The 13280-nt window shown below is 40.4% G+C and overlaps 1 protein-coding gene across 1 annotated transcript in view; it reads right to left on the bottom strand.

The window, feature by feature from the left end:
• Window positions 1-996: 996 nt before the first annotated feature.
• Window positions 997-13280, bottom strand: part of LOC119177165 (missing-in-metastasis) — a 125984-nt gene continuing 113700 nt past the window's right edge. The window contains exon 16 of the mRNA XM_037428565.2: window positions 997-12714. Within this exon, the coding sequence (XP_037284462.2) occupies window positions 11393-12714 (1322 nt within the window). The 3' untranslated portion in view covers window positions 997-11392. The remainder of the gene's footprint in view (window positions 12715-13280) is intronic.

The following is a 13280-nucleotide window of genomic DNA, read 5'->3' as shown; positions in this document are numbered from 1 at the left end:
CCACAGCGACCACCAGTTGCCAAAGTTAAATTCTGCACCTGCCCCCCCCCCCCCCTCGCGAAAAAGTATTCTTGGGTGCAGCCCTGCTCTCTGGATTGTGCTACATAGGCGCGAGTCCCCAGAAATGTACTGACGAGGCTCTGACGTTCTCCTTCATGCCCCCGTACCTAGCATGGTAGAATTTTTTCTCCCCTGTGAAAAAGGGACCGGCTAGTTGGAAAGTATTCATCTTGAAAAGACTAGGCATACAAACACTGATTCAAGAGAGAAGTCAAGACACCACAAACGCTAACAACTATGCACAACGACGCAAAAAAAAAAAGACACGAAAACTTATCTGCCCATGCACAGGCAATAAGTGAACCTATCAATCCAGCGCACAAAGGGGTCTATGTGAAAGACAACTGCTAAGGCATTTGATTTCTTTGTGCAAGTTTACTGATGGTTGGCCCACGTATGCGCTGTGCAAGTGTTCTTAAAATGAAAAGGTACGAAACATTGTAACGTGAGAATTAACATAGATGCCTACGCCGCTATGGGAGAACGTAGCAAGACAAAATGCAATAAGTGTCTGCTCTCTCCTGCACATGAATTCACAGGAGAGAGCAGAGGATCTTATAAGCAGCACTCTCTAATCGACACGGCAGTGCGTGCGAGGACAGAATGACTTTCACATTGCAAAGTTTGATGATTAAGGAGTAGCGAGGTGTTATCTGATTTCTGACAGCAGGAGGTGTTAAACACACGATTCATTCTGACCTCAAATATTTAGTGTCGAGCCAACCCGGTCAAGTGGTGCTCTGCCATCTGAAGCCCCAACAAAAGGATCAGCTTTGGGCCGTCCAGATAGCCCACAACGCGGCGGTCAGGCTTAGCCTGTTCAACCCAATGTGGTAGAAGCCCACTGCGCGCTAGTAGTGTTTCTCAATACTACAAATAAAGTTCCTACATCCATCCATCCTCGGCCTTTTTTAAAAAATACAGGAAACGAGCACGTAAAAAGAAAGATCACTTTATTGTTTTCAGCAACTCTCATCGGAAGGCTCTGCCTGCTACAAAATCCACTGCATACTGAACAGCCACAGGACTACAACAGCCAGCGATAGATCGTTTACAAAGCCATGGCTCTGATAACACAACTGGAAGAGTATGAAATTTATGCACACCAAGATCGACGCTGGAGCTGTGATGGCAGCATTTCAAGGTTGATGAAAATCAGCGCAGCACGCAGCAATAAATTGAAAGAACAGGAAACTACAGGGGAGGTCTTGGCAAACAAAACCATGTGTAGAAACACATCCAGCAGCTGACCGACATGCTTTGACGCAATAGAGAATGAATTGCGACTACTGTAGCTGACCACCTTATGAATTATCTCGCCATAGACTGGCTACCTGCGTGGCTTTTCAGTGACACTGCATCCTGATGGCATGATAATGAAGCAAAAGCAAATAATATTGAGCCCCTGCTGTGTTATTAAGCTCTTTTCATTCCAAGATTATGCTCAACAAAACAGCAGGCATGAACGGTTTTGCCGACAGTAAACCTGGACCTCGGTCCATAGCTGCAATAGTCCGTGCAACTTATTAAGAGCTCATACACTGTTCCACCCTTCAACCCAAGGCAGTGAACTATGAATGAGGGCACTCAGTTCATGGACCAATAACTTTGAGACATAGGGACGGTGTTATGTAAGACCAGTACATTCCACTACATGTTTCATGTGTCATGTGTGTATTGTAGTTTCATTGTCCCATTTAAGAAAAAGATGGAGTATGAAGAAAGAACCCATTTCTTGCTTTTTCATTTGTAGCTACATTGAAGCCTTCACTGACACACCAATAGGCATTTCAGCATGCAAGCTTATCAAGCTATGGATCCGCCAGCACAGTGGTCACTAACAGCAAAGCTCAGCACTGATCCAGTACAAGCCTTGCCAGTCTAACGATGTAGATTGCAATGGATGCATCCCGACAAGAAAGGCTCGCATGTCTGTGCTGTTCAGAGAGCAGTTACAAATAAATATTGCGGACTTCTCGAGAGCACTGTTTGCTTCTTCTGTTCAGATAGGTTGTCAATGTGACAATGCCAAAATGTACAAAAAAAACCTCTATTCACACTGTCACATCACGTAAAATAAACTCTCTGCTACAGACAACACACAAACACAATTAAAGCATCTTAGTGCACAGCTCTTTGTGCGAGCAGCGATACCGACTGGGAAATAAAATGTGCCTAGGAGTGTCCACTTCTCATTTTGCTACAAGCAAGGAACCTGTGATAAATTAGATGACCTGACCTCTGGTGCTTTATGCAGGAATGAATGCCACACACGAAGCTTTTCATTAACCTCACTTGGACATACCTGAACAGTGCTCGATGTTAGCAGGCACATAACAAAAAGCGTAGCAGCTAGTGTTTGAGCCACCTATGGTTATGTGCAACATATTTACGTTCTGGAACAGCATACGCCAGATGTAATGAGCTAAAAAAAAGTGAAACTTTTAGCAGAAAACAACATACATAATTGTGCCCAATGTTATCTGCTTTATGTTCCTGAACTTCTCTTATGGTGCATACACTGGAAGCTGCCTATGCCACCACTGTCCATACGCATTCATTTACTCATTGGAATGCTGTGTGTACAGCAGCAAAGGCAATATGAAATTTTCATTTCCAAATGGTAAAATAATAAGACGGAATGATGAGCAATTGTCCCTAAACCAGAGCACAGGTTACCTCAATAGCACTCGATATGCAAGACGAGGAAGGGGAAATCAGAAAAAATAATGAATATACGTAGGAACTCGAGAACTAACCAACTCTGACATTGCCCATCTTTTGCAGGCCTTGGAACACTAACCACATCGCAGCAGTTCTCTTCAAAGCTTCTCAAGTCAGAAATGCAGCACATACTCTGCCAGACATACACAGCAGATTACAGTCAAGTTACCTATGCCGGTACTCTCATGGATGCGAAATGACTTTCAGATTTCTGCTGTGATGGTCAACATTAAGAACCACCATTTGACCCAAATGAAACTGGCCTACATTTCACGGTATTTCCTGGTGCTCAATGAAGCTTGAAAATTCATATTCATTACGGTCAAATATCTTGTTCAAAAAAAAAAAGTCACACAATCATTCATTTGGAAAATGGAAGTGATTTTGCTATGAAAAACTATAAGTATAAAAAGCAATGCCATAAGCAGCACCAGGTTTGATCAATTACTGCCCAAGCAGCACTGCTGCCATTTGAGCTGGTCTCATACAAAAATGTTATCCTTACACTTGCAGATGGTGCGCACCAGTACAAGTCCTTTATCGCACTATGCCTCACATCTTCAAAGAAGCAGTATTCAGGAAAATTACCCAGGTTTATGCACATAATTGCTTCAGTCTCGGAACACAATATTTATTTTAACTGTGTTTCAAATGATAACTTCTGTACATGCCTGCCATTCCATAAATAGGAGACACATAGGAAGATGCACGTACGCAGTCTAACCTAGCAAGAGACCCCACAAAGCACTAAACTGTTATGAAGTGAGATCTCAGGCATTTGCACCTGTGGTTAGCATAAAGGCATAACAGCAGCACGCAGAGGAAGACTGCTAGTCACACACCTGCTACTGCCCTGTGCAAGATAAAGCCACTATATTGACACTCTGGCTGCCACGGAAGACCTGGCAAGAGCCAAAGGCATGCAGAGATCGTTGTCAATCTCGTATTAAACTACATCAATAATTTCTAAATTAGAACCATTCATTCCTTCTCGCATTGCACACCCAAGCTCACCCAACCCAAAAATGAGAGCCAATGCCTCAAGCCTGTACTAGCGAGAGAAAAAGAACTGAATAACTTGAGGTTCGCGCACATAGCCAGGTGCAATACACAACTATGAATGCAATAAAAAGCACTGCTAACCTTCAAACAGTTTCTAGCTACTTTTTCTCACAATTCACAGCATTTATCATTCAAGCTTTCATGAAAAAATCTTTCTTCACATGCTTTCGAGAGCCACAATGAAAATGAGTACAAAATGCTGTAGACAATACTATGCAATATTATGTAGAATACGTTGTATGCGCTCAAGTGACCTTTATGCCAAAACAATTGCCCACAAATAATCAATGCCTAGGAGAAAAACCTGAAATAAAAAAAAAGTGTGCTACAAGCACAAAGAAACAGACCAAGCACCTGTCTTTCCATTTAATTTACTTACAAACAACCTTGCAAGGCTTAGACTAACCAAATACCAATCACAACTGGTAGCTATGTTTGTTGCTTCATGGTTTAAACTGAAATTTAGTGAAGATCAAATTAAAACTTGGTAATTACAGTTCTCAAAAGGTATTCTCATAAGTAGCAATGGATGTTTACAGTAGTGCAACACTGTTCTAAAGACAGGGAATTCATAATTTATATTTAATATTTTTGAGAATAAAATAAATTTCATATAAAAATCAAAATGAAATTTCCTTTTAATTACCAGCAAGATTACTTAACATGGTACTTCAATTCTGTGCTTTCTACATGAGTGAGTAGTATTCAAAGAGCTATCATTTCATGTGGATGCATATGTACGAAAAAACACTAATGGCCAAGTACCAGATTACTAATAATATTTTATCTTAAGGAACGGAAGTAAACATGCTTGTAACTGTGTGCTGCTCCCTAATCAATAGTTATTCGTTATATATTCATCTTTTACAGAGAACAGAAAAGTGAACTTGAATAGAAAGTTTGTTGTTTTCAAGTTGCTTACAGATAGTGTCCTGCTTCATCTGGGCAAGTCATTGAATAGCAACAGTTTACACCATACATGTATACATACAGATATGCACAGTAGCACCTGCTTGAACTGTAGAAAGATACAAATAAACTATATTCTCATGCAGTCACAATGCACGAGTTCTTATTCATAGACTATAAGAGCATGCAGGACATTGACTAGCACAGGTGCACTTTCACACGTGACACCAAATTATATTTTAAAAAATATTAAAAAAAAATATGCATCTTTTTAGAACATTTTTTTATGCATCGAAAAAAGCCCAGCACAATTTAACACTGCAAAAAAAACTTGATTGTTAACAAACACTTAAAAGGATAAAAAATATGTTCGCTTGTGCCATATATGGGGTGTAAAAATAAGCTAGTGTTAAACATTCCTTACTTTTCCCCTCCTCCCTTGTGCCAAGTTTTATGCATCAAGGCCCAAAAGTTATTGCTAGGCAGATTTGACAATTTAAATATGCTGGTCAGCATTGAAATAATTCTCAATGTGTGAATGGCGGCAGCTGTTAGTTCCACAAGCCCAACGAAAACTGTTTAAACCTACAATGTTAAAAGGCACTGTAGCCTAAAGCCACCTAACACACAAAATTTCAGGTTGCTCAAGAAGCCTTCATAAGCAATTTTTCAGTTTGACATAATGTCACAGGTGGCCTTTCAGGCACATGATTGGGCGACAAAATCAGCAATGCCAAAAAGAATGCCTAAGCTTAAAGAGCAGTTGAAGTGTCCGGGCAGTACAATGTCACAAGAGTAGCCAGTTGGAAATGGCACATGAACTGAAGATATGTTTCATGCTTGGCAAACACACAAGCTGGACGGTCACATTTCAGCAACTGGACAGAAAGAGAGTGCAGCCTCCTCCACAGTATTTTGTAAATTAAATAATCTGGCAACGGTGCATATTGGCTGCTGTTCGGTGCCTTTCATTCAATGCCACAGTGAACAGCAGGGGTGAAACAGGTACACATGCCAAAGTTTACAGGCTGGGCAGGACACAGGGAACTATGACAACGTGGTTTTCACATGACACATACAATGAAAGGAAATCACTAGGTGCGACAGTAGGACGACGGGTGGTTGGGTAGTATTTACTTTTTATAATGTAGCATTAGCTTGCAAATAAAGAAACCATAGAATGCCTTTAACATAATTTACTTAAAATAATACAGCACTCTCTCACAACAACCAATCATGTAAAAAATCCAGCAAAAAAAATGCACTTCCAGGAATCAACAAAAAAATGGCTACAGTAATGCTTGCAGCAATGCACTACCATCATAGAGAAAAAAATACAGAAATGCAGGAAACTGTCACGTCAGGAGCTAGTTCTACAGGAAATGAAAAATGGCACAGAGCACCGGTTATTGGTTTGTCCTGAGACACAATACATAGTGACAAACTATTTACTGTTACAAATCACATGCAAAGGGAAATGAAAGTGTTGGCAAAAATATATGGCTTAAGTATACCACTTTCCTACCTTGTGGACACCAAGAAAACAAATGTGGGCAAAAAAAATGAAAGCCTCACCTGTTAGCACACTTTAAAAAAACGGCAACTACACAAAAATGACTATGTCCTAGATGAAGTACTAAAAAAGAAAGACGTAAAACAGAAAAAAATTGAAATGCCACAGCTTGCCGTAACATACAATCACTGGGTACATTTGATTTAATTTTTGCAATAAAATTAAAATGAAAAACTGAAGTGCCACTCTCACCAACACAGCATAGATTCTGAGTATATAGATTTCCTATATACTTTAGTGACTTCAAACAAGTTTCACAAAAAGCAAATGCAGTGCAAAAAAAAAAAAAGTTTTGGCCAGATGCTTCTGTCCCCATCTTAATTATACTGGCATACCACATTTACATGGAAATGTTTATCGATTCCAGAGTAAATTCAACAGTCGTAACAGCTAGCAAAGCCTTTGTTCCTTAAGTGTACTACGTAAGAAATATACACGTGTATCAGCAATGTAACTTACAGCAACAGAAGCCCTCACATACAATCCTAGCCATGTAGACAGGTATGAGCAAGTAGTTTGTGAAGTCAAGAATGAATAACTTTTTGGTATGCACATGTTAGACATGTGGGCCGTAGCTTTCCTAAACCAGTAATAACTTATTCAATATTTATGCACAACATTCAAAGTGTCCCGACTACATGCTACATACTACCAGCACTTAAAACATTTTCCAGCTTGAATACTTTCAAAATTGTCAGCATTTGTACGAATTGGTTTGACAAACAATGACAAAAAGAAAGGAGGGGGTAAAAATATATCTACCAAGCCTCAATCATAATTTGCTCCTCTACTTGCAATGCTTTTTTCAAGTCGTGTGCTAAAGCAACCAGGAACACTTGTCTCTTTATAAATATGACAGAGTTAACATAACAAACAAAAATACTCTATACATGCATAGAGAAAACAGAGGACAACACTTCCACCAACCAACATTGAACAAAAGCCCCATGTCGCACTAATTGTAACTGTCATTTTAAAGCTATTCAAGACCCTTCAGGACTTTTTGCTTCAGCAAAATGAGAAACAGATGGTAAAAAAGGAAGAATGAGACATTAAACAGCAGGAGGCTTTGCCAAATTTAAACAGTGACTGGATGATCGGGAACAAGTTAACTTAATACATTATCACTTTACTGCTAAAGTCCCCATGCTATGTATTATCAAGAGCTACGGTAAAGTAAGAATTGTCTTCTTTACTTACATGTTCCTCTTTACTATGGTAAAGCATTATTTCCATTTGGAGAGCTGCTACATGCTTTCTAGTGACTGTTGTTCATGTCTAAGGCAGCATTCCTTGGTTAGCTCTAATGAATTCATTCAACCTGCCCCACTTTTTAAACAAAACACAACTCAATATCCTTTTTTTTTAAATAATATATAGCACACCTAATATATGATCAGTAGGCAGTGGTTTAAAAAATACAATGCCTGGTAGTTCATGAAACACGTCAGTGATTTCCGATTAAGGAAGAGAGCTTTATCCATTTGCTATTGTAATCACCAAAAGGTTTTCAAGAGGCACACATGCACAACAGGAAGCAGTTCTGATGAAAAACATCTAGTGCAAATACAGTGAATCAAGGACAGAGAACTTTGTGTGTCATGGAGATGACACTCCAAGGAAAAGGTCTGCTTGACTTGGAGCATCTAAATGAGATGACAGTGATGGGACTTTAAAGGGGCCCAGCAGCATTTTTCCAAGTGATAATCAAATGATGTCAGTAATGAGTTTATTGCCTCATGATGGTCACGAAAAATTTTTAAATCTGTCAAGTAATAGCGGAGTTACACGGGTTTGTCGCATTCTCCAGGCATTTTCCCTTTCCTTTCATCCAAGTGAGTGCACTGAAAACTACACATTGAAAAATTACAAAAGGGCAATGGGCTACATCCATACAGCAGCACACATCACGAAATTCAGCGCTCAGTTTTTCTTGTGCACTTTACTTTCAGCGTGATCACTAGAGGCCAGATTTATAGGCACTAAAGAATCGGGTTTTAGGCGCCAAAACTAGGCAGGCAAAGTGCAGTTCTAGGCCCCGAAAATCATAATGTAGGCATATTAAATTTTTGCAAAAATTCAAATTCCCAAAGGAATACATGCAGGACCTGTGTTTACGATAAAGCACAAAAAAAAAGAAATGCTTTAGTTTATGATGGTACAAAGGCACCAATCTTTTAGCATTTCTTTACTCGCGGGGTTAGCAGAACACGGTTTCTCATTTTATTGTCCAGTATGGCGAGCAAAGTTTCTACCGTCGAATAATCACCCTCCTGGGTTTCTTATTTCGGCATGTTTGAGAAGGGCAGCACAGTTGCAAATAGCCAGACTGCTAATAGGCCTGATGGGACTTTTAGCCTCGTATTAACTGGGTCTAATCACTCAGATTTTTTTCTCAATCTGTGAACACCTTTAAAACCCTGTGACCAGGTTTGAGCGTTTCGAGCAGACAAGAATATGCATTCGCTGGGTGCTCACGATCTCGTCTTTTAAGATTTGCAATGCTACGCACCCCAAAAAGAAATGAAATGTCAGACTGAACGCCGCTTGCCCTTCATCTAACGGGCGCACACCCCAACATGGTGAAGGTGCTATATACAACAAGGAATAGTCCTACGTGCATCACATTAGTACACGACACTGTGAGAATTATTCGAGGCGACGTGTGCAAATTTGTACAATCTGTTGCTTAGATGAAAGCATGGAGGTTGATAGAAAAATGCCCCCACTTCCCTGAAGGAAATCATAAGGAAATGCAAATGCATTTCTTGCGCCGGAAGAGGGTACCAATTCCGCCAGACATTTGTCTTCACCAACTTCTGCCATCGCCTTTCAAGGCGATGGCAGAAGTTGTTAAAGCTGTTAAACTGCCTTTAATTTAAGCTGTTAAAACTGCAGCAAAATTCTGGGTTACTAAATGTAATCTATCAAGTTAAAAGTGACTTGTGTCAGTGAATCGTTCACGTATGAAAGCATTCTGTGTAATGGGTAGCATGCTTTAAATTATGAGCAATTACGCGCGTGGAATGTTTTCGAACTTGCTATGCACCCACTACGTGGTCTTGAGAGACAATGTGCATTAATGTGTGTGCCTTTTGTAATGGGTGGTCGGCTTTAAACCATGAAGTCGTTGAGATAATCGCACGTTCCGATGCCCAATGAATACATGCCCGTACCATGCAATACAAGTGTGATATTACAAGTTGCATTGTGAAGCCTGTATACAGAACACGTGTTTGTAAAGCATGAAAGTTATTTTCACTGCACTTGCAAGCAAAGGTAGTTATTTTCACTATTTCCAAGCAGAAGCGTGGCTGCGTGGAATAACACGTGCTTGCCACACAAACGGCTTGGGCTTGATCCTCACTTGAACCCTGAAATTTTTATTATTCATTTTATTTGCATCTTCCTTGATTTTTTCCACGGACATGATTTTTTGCTCACAGCCAACAACAACCACGCCAATGTTGGATTTTCTGTGAAATTAGCTCTTTAATGCTCTCGCATTAAATATGTTACCAGACTTGCATACAACAGTACTCAGGTTTGCCAAAGTATAAATCCTAACAAATGTGTATGTGTGACATATCTCAAGTACTAAGTCATTCTCATTGAATGACTGAGAATTATTGAGAAGTATTTATTGGCCTTGTGCATTCATTAGTGAAATATTGCTCTTGCACAGTAACTGCAGGTATTGTAATGATGCGTTTTCGTGCAGTTCTCACATCTGCCGTTTTTCTTTTCAGTATTCGATGTGTTATTCCTTATATATCCAAAAGAGAAAACATATCTGACAACTTTGAATACTGGATTTTCAAATCGAGCAGAAGTTGACCAACATGAGCTATTTTTTATTATAATTTGAAATTAAATATTTTAACACTACTAATGAGATAACCAAATGAATGCAACGAGTTGTATTGAAAACTGGGAAAGTTGGTAACGATTCATAGCTGGTCAAGGTAAACAGTGCAAAAAACGAAGACAGAGTAAAGGAAGGACACAAGACGAGTGCTGTTTACTCCGTCTTCATTTTTCGCGCTGTTTACCTCGACCAGAAATGAATGCAAGAACCAATGAACTTGGTTCAACCATTTTGTCTTGAACCAAATTCAATGGTTGCAACTGTGTACTGTTTACACAAAAACTTTCTTAATTTGAACAAGTTACTCGCATGTCCCTTCAAGCCATTAGGAAACCTTTGTATACAACCCAGCTGAGAAAATTCAACACAGCAAAGTGAGTTGGCAAAAATTTATGCCCTAATCAAAAAAATATCCCACACTAAAGTCAATGTACTATAGTATACTAACATGAATTAAACTTCAATGTAACTTCTCAGAACAGCTGATAAGTCGACAAATTAATGGGCAAAGCAATTTATTGTGTGCTTATTTTTACTGTGGACTGAGGTCTTGGAGTAAGAAGATATACTGCATTTTAAAAGAATGAGTTGGTCTTACACATTACACATGACAAATAGCTGGTAATGGCTAAAGCTCTCTTCAAGCATGAGACAAGCATGACAGTGATGGTAAAAGCAACAACATCCAAAAATACTTCCAAGAGATGCATGATGTCCATGCCACACCAACAAAAACTTTAGTGATATGAACTTTCCCATTGCACTTAATAACATGTGCCCTAAGTAAGAAAATAAACCATCCAACACAATATACCAAGATGATATGCGAAACATTTACAATGACCTAGATGTAAAAAATATTTATGACCATGACATTTGGGTTAACAGCTGCTAAGCAGGTAGCCCTTAGAATTATTTAAGCAAGCTAAGTGGCACGTGTCACATTCTGAACGCACAAAAAAATAACTCTTTTTCAGACCAATAAATAATACATATTCAACACCATCAGGACTGTGGTGCAGTATACTTAGACACCAACAAAGTTTTAAAGCAAGGAATGAAACAGAGCACAGCAGCTACAGCAGCACAGAAGGCACCCAAGCACTCCACCCTGCTTCAATCTTTCTCGATGTCTTTGTCACAAAGTCGCAGTGTCCACTTCATCATATGTGCCAGATGAAAACCACAAGGTAACGTCACAGCAAAAGTGGTGTTGAGCGATCACTCTGAGATGCAACTCGTTTCAGCACTGTACCCTGCCGAATCTGATCCATAAGTGACTCTCGGCATGCAGTCAGGTCAACAGAACCACGAGATGCTAGCCAGCTCTGAACTCGAGCAGCTCGGCCTCCGTTTTGTCTTGAACCAAATTCAATGTCTGGCTGCAAGGAGCCACGGCGTGCTGCTGCTACTGATGTCTGGGGAAGCATGCCAGCAATGGACTGAACGGCTTGCATATTATGAATTTGGGTAGGTGCTGTTGTATGCACATATTGTACTGGTGATGGAACTGTTGTCTGGCCTGTAGAAAAGGATGACATTTGCTGCATGTGCTGCGATACTTGCTTTGGGGATGGAACTTGTTGTTGAGCTGGTTGCAGCGACACTCTTCGCTGTTCTGCGAGACGAGCATTCAGGTTGCTAAGAAACTGTCTTCGCTCTGCTGAGTTGTTTTTCTTTTCCCCAGATGGTACTGGCCCCACAGACCTGCTCCGGCGGTTGTCTGCTGAAGAATCAGCAGTTCCACCAGCAACACTGTTTCGTGGGTCTCTCCTCAGCTCACGTTTGAGAAGTGTCTGCTCCAAATTGGCTCGAAAAAAATCCATCTCTGGAGGCACCTTTCCAGTTTTCATTGCAGCACCTGCACTAGGCCGAGTGCATGCTGCAGACGGTGATTCACCAAGTGAACCTTTACGAACAGATGCCTTTGCTTCACAAATGGAGATTGCTTCCGATGTTGAGAATTTAGCATTAAGACTTTGAATAAGAGCATCACGTTCACTGTGTCCAATCGTGTGAGCACGCAGAAGCTTTTTTTCATGTTGTGCTTGCTTTCTGAAAACACATGCCGCCTCGCCTTCTATATTAAGTGACGGTTCATTTTCTAGCGATTCAAGGAATGGCGGTGGAGCAGGAAAAGGCTTCAAATCACATTCTGGATCAAAATTTGACATATCTGGTGGATCTGGTAGAGGAAGGCCACAGCCATCTTCAGTGTGACTTGATGGAAGTGAGAATCTAAGACCAGCCTGTTCTAGTGGACTTGGTTTCGAGAAGCGGGCATTGAGTGCTTGTATTAACTTGGCCCTACTTGTAGAACTGTTGTCGTTATCATTAACAGACTGGCCATCACGGTCAGCAGTAGCTTGCTCCTGAGTGTGTTGCAAGCTTGGAGACGAAGGTGAACAACCCTGAGTGCTTGTGATTGAAGGGGTTCGTCTCACAGGGGGAGGTGGTGGTGGCTGTGAACCGCGTCGGAAGCTCGACTTAGCAGGAAGAGTTGAAGACTTGGACAGCCCTGCAAAATTGAAGTTTCCCCCTTTGGTTCTCACTGACAGAAGACAAAGTGTCAACTTTTCAATTTTGAACAATGCCCACTTCAACTGCAGGGAAGCCTACCACTCAAAAGTAATACTAGTATCATCTTGATACATTATAAATATTGTCAACAGACCTGATCTATATTTGAATTCAGACATTATTCTCTATCACTGCAAAAAATTTATAGTCGTGTTTTACCACTGCCTATATATTAAATGAAGGCACAAAAAAAAAGCCAACCTGAAGTTCAAACGTATAGGAGCTCAGTCGCCAAGCAAGCTTAGTGGGGACACATAGTGCCACTTGCAGAAAGGATCTCTTATATTATACAATTTTTCCCATTTCTTACTACGCTCGTGCATCAGACACTGGCCTTTAAAAACATAATGTACAGTACAGAAACTAATGAGACCTCTCGAGCTTAAAAAAACGAAGTTCTAGCTAACATTCTTAGCCCCTAAAAGCTGGGTAGGCAAAATTACGCACCCCCTTACCCAAGCTCGCAAGAAGAGACAGTGCTCTTCGGAAACTACAGAGTGCACA

The sequence above is a fragment of the Rhipicephalus microplus genome, chromosome X (genome assembly GCF_043290135.1).
Source record: "Rhipicephalus microplus isolate Deutch F79 chromosome X, USDA_Rmic, whole genome shotgun sequence".
NCBI lineage: Eukaryota > Metazoa > Arthropoda > Arachnida > Ixodida > Ixodidae > Rhipicephalus > Rhipicephalus microplus.
Note: the sequence above shows the minus strand (reverse complement) of the source record. Positions and strands in the feature narration are given on the sequence as shown.